Genomic DNA, 15,400 nt, shown 5'->3' with positions numbered 1-15,400 from the left:
ACAAGATGCGGGAAGCGAGGCTGAGATGGTTTGGGCATGTGAAGAATAGAGACACAGATGCTCCAGTGCAGATGTGTGAGAGGCTGGCTATGGACGGTTTCAAGAGAGGTAAAGGGAGGCCGAAGAAGTATTGGGGAGAGGTGATTAGACAGGACATGGCACAGCTTCAGCTTACCGAGGGCATGACCTTAGATAAGAGGTTGTGGAGGACTCAGATTAGGATAGAAGGCTAGGTTGGTTGCTTATCCTTTCACCATAGTAGTTGTAGTTTTGCTCATTCGTTTATTGCCATTTGATTTCTGCATTTGATGTCTGCTTATATTTGTTGGGCCTTTGTACCATGACTTTCTCTCTGGACTGTTCTACCATGACTTTCTCTCTTTTGTTATTCCTCGTTTTCATATTGTTTTTGATATGCTTGTCCTTATTTGACTTTTTGTCTTGTTTTCCTCTTTTGAGCCAAGGGTCTTTTGGAAACAGCCGCCCGACCTTTCAAGGTGGGGGTTAGGTCTGCGTACACTCTACCCTCCTCAGAACCCACATGGTGGGATTCTACTGGGCTTGTTGTTATTGTTGTTGTTGTATTATTATTTCATGTGCCATGTTTGTTTCATTCAGTCTCTTTATATACCAGTACAATTCAAGTGTACTGACTTTTCCTTTATTTGCCTGGGGCCTGCATTTCACGATGCAGATTTACAGGACGACGGATTACTACATTACGACTCAACACATATCAGCTTTTGGTAAGCCCTATTCTATTCGGGGTTTTAGCTTTACTTATGTTTATTTAAGTCTTGCAGTTACGGTATGCCAGGGGCCTTGTCCCGTAAACAGTCTGGTAGTCAGATTCATGTCAAAGGTTTCATAGGCTAGTCAGTTATGTTATGTTAGATATTCAGAGTCATTTAGCCATTTTCGCTCATTATTATTATGTTTATTCAGACTATTTCGCCTTATGATATTATGATATTTTCAGACTTATCATTTATGGTCCCACGTTTTACTTAAAGCATGCATGTTCATAGTTTATTTCGAATCAGTTCATGCTCATGTTGAGTCCGCAAGTCATGTGGTTCGCTCGGTCATATGTAGTCAGGCATCGAGTGTCGTGTTACACCCAGGCCATGGTTCGGGGCGTGACAATACCACTGCTTGATTTTTTCAATCGATCCATTTACGTCATCATGCACAACCATCACTGCTTGCAATTTTACAACCATCAAGCATTTAGAAAACAGAAATTAAAAAATGCAACAAAAGCGACTTGAAAGTTCTGCCTTGCGAATGCAAATCTCTGCCTTGCGAAATTCCTTCTCTTTTTTACTAAGCTGGGTTTGAACAAGAACATTAGAAACTCGGTGAAGGACAAAAATTAAAGACCACTAATTTGAGGGTCAAAAACTAAAAAGCACCCTAGAAGAAGGAAGATCCGCGCCAAAAAATGAAGAGAGACTTACATAAATAGCTATTTTTTAGTACCTGGTAACGTATTATAACTATAAGTTATAATATTACAATTTGTAGCTAGTCTTTGGGTAGTCTCGTGTGTATTTCTCTATATTTACATAATCGCAATGTCCGTATCTAATAACAGGGGCGAGGAAAAAAATCGGTTGAAAATTTATGTTACGCCTCTTGTTCTCGTCATAGTAAAAACCTATGGTTTCATAGTCGGGTATGCCTTTGGAATTGAGACCCGTGTCCGAGTTTTGGAGATAGAAAGTGTCTTACCCCATTTACAAGGGTACCAACAGGTATCCCTAGTAATTTACAGGATTAGAAGTTGACCGAATCGACGCGACTTGAGCTGAATCTGAGAAATCTAGAGACACTAATCATCGTCGACGGGCCGTCGACATAGTCGATGGACTGTCGTTGTACGGCGTCGACAGGGTTCTGCAGCCTTGAAATCTACAGGTGTAGGTCGACGGGCAAGTTGACAGACCGTCGACACATCGACGGGTCGTCGACCTTCTCGTCGAACTGTACCGCTGGACTTTTTAATTTCGAGTATAAATATGTGATCCATGACTTTGATTCTAATTTCCTCTCTTCCAAGTCGGGGAAAAACCCTAGTATATTTACGCCTAACTTTTTCTATCATTATAGTGGTGATTTGACAAGATTCGAGCCTCGTAAACCCGAGCTTGTGGAAAGGAAGGTTATTTCTAGGGTTTCTTCAAAGTTGTGGAGCTTAGGAAGTTGAAGTTGAAGTTGATCCTTGGAATCTTAGACCCCTCAAGGTATGTAAATGATTTCTACCCTTGTATTTAAGTAAATTATCAAGAGTTTTAGTGGTTTTAAGTGAAGAGAGGATACTTATGGAAGTGGTAAGTTGATGAAGGGTAAGATGGTGATTTGGGGTTATTTTAAGATATGATTGGAAATGGATTTAAGTATATTTTGATATATATAAGTGTTGTTATTGTTGTTGTGAGTATTGTGGTTGATGTTGGATCGAATGGGAAGTCGAAGGGTTGTTGAGCTTACAAGGAACATGTTGTCCATAATTCGTTAAGCTCTATATGTATCTAAAGATGGTTAGTAAGCAAGGTAAATAGTCTAATTAAGGCCTATGTTATCTTAATTGTAGACTTACAAGTTCGAGAGGTAGAAGTTGGACGATTGGATACCTTCATAGTATGTTAAGGCTATCCTTTCTTTCTTTTGGCATGACTTTATGATGTGAATAAACAAACGAGTAAGCAAGCTTCCATATTACTCTGCTCTTAGAAGCATTAGGAGTACTTCAGTCTTTGATGTTCATGTACCCCGTTTATGATTATTCCTTCTGTTCATGGGTCCAGTTCTATGTATATAGTTATTCATGCATTACATTCATCAATATATATGCATAATGACCCGTGACCAGATGGCGTTATATACGCAAATATTATATGTATATGGGGTATGGGGAAATGAATAGGCGTTATATACGCATTACCACATGATCAGCTGGTGCACCATGATGATGATATGAGGACCGGGCTATACGTACCGCAACAATGTATATGATGATGGCCGCAAAGAGGCCCACATGATATGATGGGATGCCATAGAGGCTTGACAGCGTTATATACGCATATATATATATATATATAGGCAGGAGCATGCATATTATGCGCCCAATGAGGCATTGTCAGTTATACAGATTTTTGCAGATACATACAGATACTAGTTCATACAAGTACATGCAGATAGTCATTTCAGCTTAGGAGTTCAAATCTTATTCATGGCTCTTATATATACATGTTGTTCTTATGTCTTTCATGCTCAGTACATTATCCGTACTGACTCCCCGTCGCTCCGGGAGCTACGTTCATGGCGGCAGGTTCAGGTAGACCGGTAGGTGGTCCAGTTTAGTAGGACTTTTATCCAGCAGTGGTCAGTGCGCTCCATTGATCCGGAGTTATAGTCTATTTTGGTATGTTAGTCTTTTGAGATGTACAAGCATATGGGTGTGACGGGGCCCTGTCCCGTCCTTTCTACAGCTTTTATTCCAGTAGAGGTCTGTAGACAGTTGCATGTATTAGTCAGATGATGTAGCCTTATCGGCTTCTATTCTTTTGTGTACAATATATTTAGCAGCCCAGCTGGCTTGCACTGTTTCTTTCAACATGTTTATGTATATACAGGTTGTATAAAGTTCATGATGTCACCTATTTATGAGAACAATTTAAGTCACTTATAGGCCCTTGATGTTCAATAAAGTTCAGATATGAGTACAGGGGTGTTTGGTCGCTAGAGGTCAGGCACTCGTCACGACTCATTGGTTTGGGTCGTGACAATTTAGAACTAAATATCCTATTAATTGCAACCGAAATCAATGGGTCCATAATACACGCGTAACAGCCTATCGTTCCTTAAGTGTTCAGGATTCTCTCTCCTTCTACAGTAACGTTTTTGAATTCAAAATTCACAAAAACAAAATCTAAATAAAAAAACAGGGAGGATAATTGAGAATTATAGAATTTTATCAACAAAAGCTAATTCAAATAAAAACAGTCGCGAATTTCGATTTCAAATTATTTCTGATCTTGCAGTGGTTATTTTTTATTGAAGTGGTGTATTTTAGATTCCAATAATGACTTGGCCGTTCGGAAGAGCAATTAATTCAATCAGAATAGTGGAATGGAAGGCAGTAAAAGAATTGTTTACTCCTTTCTTTCCAATCGCGCCGCAAAGACAGACGCTCAGAAAGGTTCTCGAGATTCTCAATCGCTCTTTTTAATAGGGAGGAATAGTGAGGGAAGGAAGCGAGACCAAGCCGAGTGAAAACAGCGAAATACAAAAAACATGAAAACAAAGTGGAGTAAAAATAGGCTCTATATTTGGAGCTACCTTTTATATGGTTTCAGTTGTATTTCATTGTTTTGAAATATAACGAAATACAAATATCGTGAAAACAAAGTGGAGAAATATAGGCTTTATATTTGAAACATTCATTTGTATTTACACAAAGAAAAATAAAAAATGAATACATTCAAATCCTTTTAAAAAATACACTGTATTTGGGTGTATTTGATTATTCAAATACACAATTTCTCCTTCAAAATACAGAAATACAATCGAATACAAAAACATACACTATATACAAAAAAATATAAGCGAAATATAAAATACCACTGTATTTACACCAAAAGAAGATGAATACATGCAAATCCTTTTAAGAAATACACTGTATTCTAGTGTATTTGAATAAACATTTTCTCCTTCGAAATATAGAAATACAAGCATACAAAAAAATGCACTCTTAAGTATACTAAAAAATGGAGAATACAGTCAAATCCAGTCGGATCTCCTGTAAAAATGCAAAAAAATAGACTCTATGTACACATTTTAAAAAATGGAGAATACAGTCAAATCCGGTCAAATGTCCGGCGAAAATATAAAATACACTTTAGACTGAAATGGGATGGAAAGATGGCGCAAAACCTGGCCTCCTTTGCAGTGGCGGAGGTAGAATTTTCAATAAGGGATGTCAAAATATAAAGAAGTAAATTCACGAAAAAGCCAAGGATTGTCAATATGCAATATATATAGATAAAAATAAAAAATTTACCTAACTACACAGCGTAATTTTCCGACGAAGGGATGTCCCCCTCAACTACATGTGGCTCTGCCACTGCTCCTTTGTTGTTGTTGGCGCGACTACGATTTTGAAGATGACGGCGGCGCCACCTCTCCGGCCTTCTTCAAACCACCGATTGAAGAATTTGACGGCGGAGAAGCGGTGGCCTTGCGATCAGATACAAGAGGGCCGACTACATGTTGTTGTTTTTTCTTCTCAGAACTAGCATGTGCCCAAGAGCTGTTAACCTTTTGGCCAAAAATCTCAGCGGAGGGAGCATCAAATGAACTGAATATTGATATCATCATCATCTTTGTGGAGTTTTTTTTTTTTTGGCTTCTAATTGGGTAAACAAAAAAAAAATACTCCACAAAGATCTCACAGATCTGGGGGGTGATGAGAGAGAGAGAGAGAGAGAGAGAGAAAAGAAGAAGATAGATTTGGGAGGTGAGGGAAAATTAATTGAACTTGTGAAATAAGGGCACATGTTATGATGTGTAATTTAAGAAAATATTTTAGCTATAAAAAATATATAAAATAAAAGATAATTATTATTTACAAATAGGTCTTAGAGGTAGATATGACAAGTAAATTTTTCAAAAATGAACCCGAACTAACAAGTCCATTACAAGCCCGCTATCTTTCTTGGGCTAACATAGGAATTTTTAAAGGCCCAATATTCAATGGGATCATTCAGCTCCATGCAACATTTCAATTTCCAATCAATGCCTGGGTCAAAGGTGCAAGTAGTACCGTCTAAAATAAATTTAATTTTTAAAAGTTATTTAAAATTTAGTCAAATTCGAAAAGCTTCAGACCATTGGGTCTAAATTTTTGAACTAACAAATCTTCGAGTATGAAGTTTAAGTGTTGGCTATTCAAACTTCTTACCCGAAGTCAAAAGTTTGATAAGACAATATTAAGTAGGCTAGGAGATGTAATTTCATCTCATGAGATGAAATTCTAAATTATTTAAAAAGGTTTGATTTGGGATTTGAAATCATAATTTCAAAAAATATAAATGTAAAATTTGACCTATACGTTTATATTTTGTAAAAAAAATTCATAAGTTGGTAGATATATTTACCAATCATGTTTACCAACCATTTGTATCAAATATTAATCTGCAAGTTGGTAAAATATACTTATCAATCATGTTTACCATGTGGGAGGATTATATTAAAGAGTAGTTACATTACTATTCATGTTAAATTTTCCTTTTTATTGAACTAAAGATTAATTGATGTTGTATTTTTTAGAAAAGTATTCTAGTAGCGTATTAATTTTATTATGAACTATGATTTACTCATTTGGTAAGATTGTATAAAAATTAGGAAAATTTTGATAGTTTTCACAACTTGTAGGATTTTTATGTTTATAAAAAAAATGCAACTTAAGAAATTCAAATTGCATGTCCAAGCATGTTTTCATCTCATGTCCAAACGGCTCCTAACTTTAAATATTTTATAAATTTCGATTGTTTTTTTTTAAATAACAATTCTAACGATTACTATTTGCCTACTTCGTCCGAAAATGAAGACATCTACAATAGCAACATTAAAGACTTAGGATTATTTTACTTGATGAGACCCTTTCATGTTTTCTTTCACCTATTTATTTATGCACTTAATAATATTTTTAAACTCGAGTATATGTATTATCCCCTATATCCCAATTATGTGGCAAAGTTGAAAATTTTAAGATTCAAATTTTTAAACTTTGACCGTCAATTCGGACATAGAAGTTTTAAATTTTTTTAAATAAAATTTATATATTTAAAAATTACGTAAGAAAGCACAATAATTAACAACTTAAAATATTTAAAGACATATAAAAAAAAATTCTGATCAAAGAAAAACTTGGGTGGCTCTCGAAATTCCAATGCGATATAATTTGATACTAATTTATTATAATTAAATTATAAATTATAAATTATGATAATAATATTTACCACTCGTATTAATTAACCAACATTTAGGCATAATTTTAACACGCCAATGAAGAATTTGATATTTTACACGTGGCATCCATCCGCCAGTAGCGGACAAAACTTTAGTGTAGGCAGTTTCTTGGTGAAGCAGAACAAACGACGGACACTCTTCTTTGGCTACTCATCAGTTTTAGGTTTTTGTTGTTTCTACTCCATCAAAGCATATTATTTCCATACACATTTCTGTTTTCAACTTTATCACTTCCTTTTGTAGAGGTGAAACAGTGCAGAAAGAACCCTTCTTCTTTCTCCACTTTGTTGTTACAATGGCCTTTTTTTTTTTTTTTTTTTTCCTTTTTTGTTTTTTTTGGCGCTGAAGCATGTTATTTTTGTTGTCTACACCTTTTTTTCTGCCTCAGTTCTGTGGGTGTTGTGGTGTTGGGGTTTTGCAGTATTAGAGCGATTTGGTTTTTTCGTTTAATCGTAGATGTTATTTTGCTTCCATTTCTTTTTGTGTGTGTGTGTTTGGAACATGGGGTTTTCTTGGGTTGTCTTTTAGAATGTGACCAACCTCTTAGCTATAACTATTTATATTAACACATGTTACTCAACTGTAAGTAGGCGTTTGGCCATAGAAACCAAATGTTTTTTTAACTTTATTTGGAATTTTTGAACGTCAGAGTTGAAGATGTAGCTGTGTTTGGTTATACTTTTTGCAAAATAATATTTGAAAATTTGTGTAGGCGTTTGTCCATGAAAACCAAATATTATTCACTTTATTTGGAATTTAGAAGTTGGAGTTGAAAATGGAGTTATGTTTGGTTATAGTTTTTGCAAAGGATATTTGGTTGTTTGAATGTATTGAAACAGAAAAAGGTGGAAACATGGTTTTAGGTGTTTTTTCAAATTTCAAATACAACTTCATGGCCAAACGAATAAAGTGAAAAAAAAATCTGCAAAAAGTGAAAAATTCTCATGGCCAAACGGGTATGTACCGGAAGTGAAAATAGGGTTTTAGGTGTTTTTCAAATTTCAAATACAACTTCAAGTTGTTTTTGGAATTTTCATGGCCAAATGCTGACTTTCAGAGATTTTCCGGAAAAAAAGTGAATAATTCTCATGGCCAAACGGGTCATTTACTGGAAGTGAAAACAGGGCTTTAGATGTTTTCCAAATTTCAAATACAACTTCAAGTTGTAATTGGAATTTTCATGGCCAAATGTTGATTTTCAGATATTTTTCTGGAAAAAAGTGAATAATTCTCATGGCCAAACGGGTCCTTAGTAATCTATTGCATGGTAGAGACTTGAAACCTGTATTTATGAACTGATTCTTCAGGATAAGATTGTACAGAGTCCAATGGGCTCTAAGTCAATATTTAGTAATCTTCTCCTTACCACAGTTTTAAGTATTTAAATTCAAGTGCACAAAGAACTTATCCCCCTCTCCAAGAGGCTTATGGTTGTGTTTAGTTCATGCTGTTCATTAAGGTTATGCATTAGTTTGTCTAGTAAACATGAACCCCACCCTTGATATTTTAACAAGATTTTACACTTCTGATAAAACTCTTCTTTTATTTTGTTTTGAGCTATATTTTTCCAAACAGATCTTTAATCTACTTGTTTTACTTCCTGGTCGTCTTCTGGTTCTAGTTTAGAGTTTTGGTAAATTCTATTATGCCTCATCAAAGTGCAAATTGGACGGTTTTCACTGACAGCTTGGGTAGCTTTGAGTTTCAGCTTCTTAACATGTGTAGAGAGAGCTACATTGATCGCTAGATAAATTTTTTGATTCATCTTTAAAATAATTCTGACTACTGTTAGGATTTCTTAATTACAGTAATCGGAAATAGTGCACTTTAATCATTCCGAGATTGAATAAATTACAAATCAGAAATTGGTTTTAACTTTCGTCTGAATATTCTTTTATTAACTTGAGGAAAACGATAGGTTTTGCCTGAGACATCATAATATATTCCTCTAATATTGTTCTTCAGTCTACATTAATTATCAAGTGGTAGGTCTGGTGGATTGTCGCGAAAATATACTTTGTCAGTCAAAACACCCTTTTATATTCAACAAGTAGTATCTATTGTCCATAATTTTATGGTATATTTCAGCGGTATTGCTTCAGAAGCTACTGATTTCTCTCTTTCAGTTGACTCGTAATACTTTAATTTTTGTACTTTGTTGCAGTCAATGTTTTGCACAGCAATTTCTGTATATTAACTGATTTCTACCGGTGCCGTAGGCTACTTATAACATCTTCAGCTATGATTCAAGTCCTCTAAGCTGCTTCTTTTAAAGTTTCTATATGTTAACTGATTTATGCATGCTATTTGTACCATATTCAGCTATGGTTCAAGTCCTCTTAGTTGCTCGTGCCATAGTTTCTGTGTATTTACTGATTTTTACATGTGCTGTAGGCTATTTGTAACATTTTCAGCTATGACTCAATTCCTCTAAGTTGCTTGTTTAAGATTTAGCTTGATTTGCCGTGATATTTGTTTGTATTATACTATATGTACATTCCTTAGAATGAACTCTTGTTTTATTATTAATTCAGATGAGCAGCAGCTCAGGCGAAGAATCAGATTTGAGTGATTCTGAGATTTTTGAGTTCAAAGAGAAGCCTTATGAAGAATTAAGAACCAGAAAACTGAGAGTGAAGGGTCCAAACGGGTCCCTTAGATGTCCCTTCTGTGCAGGGAAGAAAAAACAAGACTACAAGTACAAAGACCTTCTTCAACATGCTAAAGGGGTTAGCAAGGGTTCTTCTAACCGAAGAGCTAAACAGAAGGCAAACCATTTAGCACTTGTAAAGTATCTGGAAACAGACCTAGTAAATGAGGCTGAGCCAATACCTAAACGTGCTGTGACACCAGAGCATTCAGAACCTGAAAGAGATGAACTGTTTGTTTGGCCTTGGACTGGGGTTGTTGTTAATATATCAAAGGAAACCGCAAATGGAAGATCTCTAGATGACAAGGAGTATTGGTTGAAAAAGTTCTCCCTGTATATGCCTTTGGAAGTTAAGTTTTTCTGTGATAACCAAGCAAAGGTCTTTAAAGCTGTTGTGAGGTTCAATAGTGATTGGACTGGTTTTAAGGGTGCAATGGAATTTGAGAAGTCGTTTGAAGCCTCTCACTGCAGCAAACAAGAATGGAAATCCCATAGAAGTCGCCCTGATCCAAATTTATATGGATGGGTTGCTCGAGAAGATGATTATATAGCCGAAGGGGCTATAGGAGAATATTTGCGAGAGAAGGGGAAGCTGAAGACTATCTCTGACCTTATTAAAGAAGAAAAACACGGTAGAAAGGAAGTTATAGCGGGTCTAACCAATGAACTTGACATGAAAAATGAAAATCTGGATGAGCTGCAGACAAAATTCAATTCCAATACGCTGTCTCTTCGTCAGATGCTCGAGGAGAAAGACATGCTACACCGTTCTTTTTTTGAAGGTCTTCAGTTGCAAACTTTTTCTTTTTAATTGTTTTATCGGGTCTGCAGATGATATATGAAATTTATGTTTCTTATCTGATGTCCCTACCACATGTCTGATAGGTGAGAATGTATATATGTGACATTGTAAAGTGCCAGTTCTATTTAATCTACTCTAAAATTAGCTTGTTTCATTTGTTACTTGGACGAAAGGGATTTGCTAGAGCTTGTCTGTTGTAAATGGTTTTATTCAGTATGTAACTAACTTTAAGCATCTTACATTTGCTTTGAAAACTAGTAAGGTGATTCTAGATCCTTGATTTGACAAACATCACAAGGTAAAGAGAGGCTCCTCATTTTTTTTTATTTTTTTTTTGAAAAGTGTATTGGGGAAAGGAGGGTGTTTCCCAAGAGAGGCTCCTTTTTTGGATATTCATCAGGTAATACAAAGTGGCACTAGTTTCTAGAGTTTAACTAAAGTGTACTTGGTGCAGAATCAAGGAAGATGCAACGCCTTGCACGTGAGCATGTACAGAAGGTCCTGCTGGAGCAAGAAATGTTGAGTCTAGAATTGGAGAGCAAGAAGAAGCAGCTTGATTCTTGGAGCAGAGAACTGAATAAACGTGAAGCTTTAACTGTGAGAGAGAAGCAAAAGCTTGATGAGGAGAAGAAACAGGTATCAGATTCCAGCATGAGTCAAAATTATATATAAATATTTCTCTTTATCATGATAGAGCGACAATGATTTACATTTGCTTGTGCCTATATTATGTCGGTGGAATGTAACTTGCAAGCTTCCAGTCCTCTAAAGCCAACTCTTTTCAACTATACTGTGTTGAATTTTATTTTGTTGATTCAGAATGATGTGAGAAATTCAGCACTTCAAATGGCCTCTGTGGAGCAAAGAAAAGCTGATGAGAATGTCTTGAGACTGGTTGAAGAACAAAAGGTGTGTCATTCATAATCATGTCTCTCTCTCTTTCATGTGTTTGCGTGTATTTATATATTTATTTATTTATTAAGGCTATTTCTGCATATAGTTCTTGCAAAACCTGCAAGTTGGGGTTTCTGCTATTGTTGTTAGCACAAAGTAAACAGAGGTTTACTCATGTTGATGTTATATATCCAGAGGGAGAAGGAGGAAGCCTTGAAAAAGATTCTTGAGCTAGAGCGGGACATTGATGCCAAGCAAAAGCTGGAAATGGAAATAGCAGAACTTAAAGGAAAACTAGAGGTTATGAAGCACCTTGGAGGCAATGACGATGCAGCTGTACAGAATAAGATTAAGGAGATGAATGAGGAGCTGAAAGATAAAATGGAGGAGATGGATGGTATGGAGTCCCTAAACCAGACTCTCCTTGCGAAGGAACGCCAAAGTAATGATGAGTTGCAAGATGCACGGAGCACATTGAAAAAGGTATGATATTGGGTATCGATTGCAGTAAGATTTTCAATTACTTTATGCAGTCAAAACCTTATGACATGTTGAATCCATACAAGCATTTGATGGTGATGTAGTTTCTTGTTGTAACATTGTATTACTTATCATGCTGAGTTATTTGCAATAATCCTCTCTTTAGGGATTGCTTGAGATATTGAGCAGTGGGCGAGCCCATATTGGGATAAAAAGAATGGGGGAAATTGATTCAAAGGCCTTTCATAATGCATTGAAGCTGAGATTTCCAAGTCAGGAAGCTGAGATCAAGGCCATAGAACATCTTTCTCTGTGGCAGGCAAAAATACAAGGTCCTGACTGGCATCCCTTTAAAACAATCAGGGTTGATGATTCAAATGTAGAGGTTTGTTCTTTCATTTGGCTATTTCAGTGTATCCCTTTTTCTGCCAATTTAGTTCCTTCTGTTAAAGCACTCAGGACTTCTCTTGCTCTTAGTATCCAAGGTCATCCATTCTTTTTTCTCATTTGCATCTGGTCAATGTGGAAGAGCTTCATTAAAGGGCAAAGTGTGCTGCCACTCCTTAAACCTTAGTTAGATAAGCAATTTTACCCCTATACTATCTATGTGTGAAGCACACCCCGCGAACCCCTCTGCATGAGGGCCACAGTGGATCTCTCCCACATCTTTCCCTGCTGTGACTTGATACCCTAACCTTATATTTGGAGATGGAGGTTGTCACTTGATCAACTCTCCTTAGGAGAAATATGGGATCTCTTCTCCCATATTCCAAGTATAAAGACACCGGGAATCTCCAAGTAGCATTGTATTATGAAATCTTAGGTCTGCTTCTTCTTCTTTTTCTTTAAGAATATTTGGAAAGAATAATGTTAAGAATTCTTCTTTTAAGTTTTCTCTTCTCAAAATACCTAAATTGCCCCTCGCAAAATCACATTTGCAATCATCAATGTAATTTTGTTACAACAGTAACATTTATGTAATCTAATAGAAATGTTATGATTACAATGTTTGAATAGTTTAGGGTCACCTTGACTGCTCAAAATAACTAGAGGGTTAAATTGCTTACCTAATTGAAGTTTACTACTCGGTATCTTTTATGAAAATATTTTGGATACTACCAAAAAAAAAAAAAAAAACAACTTTGCATTTTTGTCCCAAAAATATACTATCCATACTGCTTTACAACAATTAAACAAGCAAAAGAAAGAGGGGGAGAACCCTTGTCATGTCGTGTTGATAGCTTGGGGTGTGACCATTAGTCTGCAAATGCAGAGAGTAATAGATGAGAATGATGAAGAAATACGAAAGCTAAAGGAGGAATTGGGGGATGAAATTTGCGATGCGGTGACTGCAGCTCTGAATGAGATAGAGGAATACAATCCAAGTGGTAGGTACGCAGTTCCTGAGCTATGGAATTTCAAGGAAGGAAGGAAGGCCACGCTGAAGGAAGTAACCAGTTTCATTTTCAAGCAATTGAAGACGCAAAAACGCAAGAGGGCATGATAGTTAGGTGCTTTTCTATATCCTCTCCTTTCTCTGGTTGTCAGATGGGATTCCTGCTTACATCTAAACTTGCTCTTACTTTAGGGATCAGGGATGTACCAGAGTAGTTACTTTTTGATGGTGGATGTACATATGCGCTTTTGGGATTCAGATATGTGCATGTTTGCAAGGTAGTTGGCATGTCTTGCTGCAGGACTAGTTCAGGTAGCCCCTATATGTTTTTTCAAGATGCCTGTAAAACCACGACTCCGTGGAGATTATCCTTTTGTGGGGCTTGACTGTTTGCAGTTGAAAATATGATTATCGACTCTCATATGCGGCTGATAAGGGTGCTTTAAAATGTTCAATTGTCTTTTGATTTCATTTGAAACTGTGTTCTGCAATCAGATTTTCTGTCCTTCGAGAGAGAATGCATAGTCCAATACCAAGTATCTAGAAATATGATAGCTCTATATCCACTGTACAGCATGGCGTGTTTAGATGAAATTCTGTGCAGGTTTCACGTGGGAATATCCAAAGTATGCAATTTTGTCTTTATAACCAATAGTGACCTACTTCGAAGGGTGAAAGATCACTCATCTACTAAACCCCATGTCATTCAACTGCCTTCCCCCAAAATGAAGAATGCCAACGGAGAAAGAGAATAAAACCAGTTATTTTATTGGGAGAAAAATGTCTTATAACCAATAGCGTTCACTATAGTTCCTTGTGTTCAGCTCAATGCAATTAACTAGAAAATCCGAAGGAAGTCTTCAAAGGGCAATCCCGAGTTATTTGTCTTGTGTATGTGAGATGAGAACATTTGCATGTCGATCCAAGTAAAAAACATTCACTCTTCAGGATTTGGGTTAGCTACACGGCCTGTATAGCCAAGGATGGTGCTGTCTATTTGCAAGACATCAGTCTTAAGGGGCTAGTGGAGCAGCACAAGTAAGATAAATATACAGCTAGAAGCCCAGAACTATAGTCTTAACTAATTCAGCCATTATTCAACCCAGACTACATCCAAGGTATAAAGCCCAGTTAAAGAACACAACACATCCGTAAGAGGACAGAGTATCAGAGTATTTTCTTTAATAGAACTGGACAACATTTGACTATGCTGATAGCATTTTACCGTACATGCTTCTCACTGAGAAGTCATCAATGGTCAAGAGTTACAGCGCCTAACAAAACACCACCAAGCTTAGAGGTATTCATTGTTTCAATGACAATAAGAATAAAACACAGGAGGGTCCGACCTTCAGAGTGAACCCTCTGTTAGACCAATTGCAATGGTTCCAGCCAATAAAATTACTAATAAATTGGACTTTGAGCCCATGTTATCATTTACATTAACATAAATTATGTCATAACCAAACAAGCCAACAGGATCCTGCTCCTCAAACCATTAGGAAGTCTGTAGCTCAGCACACACCCATGTTTATGCATGACGCAAACAGAAGCTTCAGTCCCTGCAGTGGCACATGAAGTATTATACCAATATTTTCTGTCTGCTAAACCAAAAACTGAGCTAAATTTGCCTAGAAATGAACTGTTATTTGCAGCCTGTAGGTTAGCAAACAGAAACCTGAAATACATTTTCACCATTCTGATTCATAACAAAGGTTAACAGAACCCTGTGTCCCAAACGGGTTAACTAAATAGGGAAAATCATCAAATGGTGGCACAAACAGGTTTTCTAGCCTCCTGATCATTCTACTAGTCAACGTATAATGTTTACAGTCTCAACAAACCACGAAAGCCTCCATGGAAAATTTTGAGATATTGACTCTTCTAATCTCAAACCCTTCCAAGTATTTACTTCAACTGTACCTGAACAAGTTCTTCAATAGTGGATCAGGTCCAAACATGATATCAGTCAGTAAACCCACTTTTTGGGATTTGAGGCAAACATCTTACATCAGAAAGGTAAAAAGCAGTTGTCTTTTCGCTAATCAACGCAGGATGGGACATTTGGAAATAGTTTTCAATCTGAGATTTCCAGTTTACAAAGACTTAAATAACAAGCTCGCGCAAAAGTAGATTAAAACTA

The 15,400-nt window shown here is 36.4% G+C and overlaps 1 protein-coding gene across 3 annotated transcripts; it reads left to right on the top strand.

Annotated features, from left to right (window-relative positions):
- The first annotated feature begins 7,124 nt into the window (after positions 1-7,124).
- On the top strand, positions 7,125-13,712 carry LOC132633029 (factor of DNA methylation 1-like). 3 transcript variants are annotated; one of them, XM_060349223.1, is made up of 8 exons: positions 7,125-7,198; positions 9,570-10,467; positions 10,942-11,123; positions 11,307-11,396; positions 11,577-11,864; positions 12,028-12,246; positions 13,135-13,372; positions 13,450-13,712. In XM_060349223.1, exons 2-7 carry the CDS (start codon positions 9,570-9,572, stop codon positions 13,363-13,365), a joined length of 1,908 nt encoding a protein of 635 aa, XP_060205206.1. In that variant the 5' UTR covers positions 7,125-7,198; the 3' UTR covers positions 13,366-13,372; positions 13,450-13,712. The 3 variants fall into 3 exon arrangements, with proteins under 3 accessions (XP_060205206.1, XP_060205207.1, XP_060205205.1); XM_060349224.1 differs by having other exon boundaries at positions 7,151-7,280; positions 13,135-13,367; XM_060349222.1 differs by having other exon boundaries at positions 7,151-7,280.
- Positions 13,713-15,400: the final 1,688 nt, after the last annotated feature.

The sequence above is a fragment of the Lycium barbarum genome, chromosome 3 (genome assembly GCF_019175385.1).
Source record: "Lycium barbarum isolate Lr01 chromosome 3, ASM1917538v2, whole genome shotgun sequence".
Classification (NCBI taxonomy): Eukaryota; Viridiplantae; Streptophyta; class Magnoliopsida; order Solanales; family Solanaceae; genus Lycium; species Lycium barbarum.
Note: the sequence above shows the minus strand (reverse complement) of the source record. Positions and strands in the feature narration are given on the sequence as shown.

Bases quoted from the DNA above. Each gene is read 5' to 3' on its own strand.
- LOC132633029 (XM_060349223.1), top strand. From the start codon at position 9,570: ATGAGCAGCAGCTCAGGCGAAGAATCAGATTTGAGTGATTCTGAGATT. The intron at 11,124-11,306 runs GTATCAGATTCC...TTGTTGATTCAG, and splicing joins TTGATGAGGAGAAGAAACAG to AATGATGTGAGAAATTCAGC. The intron at 11,865-12,027 runs GTATGATATTGG...TCCTCTCTTTAG, and splicing joins CACGGAGCACATTGAAAAAG to GGATTGCTTGAGATATTGAG.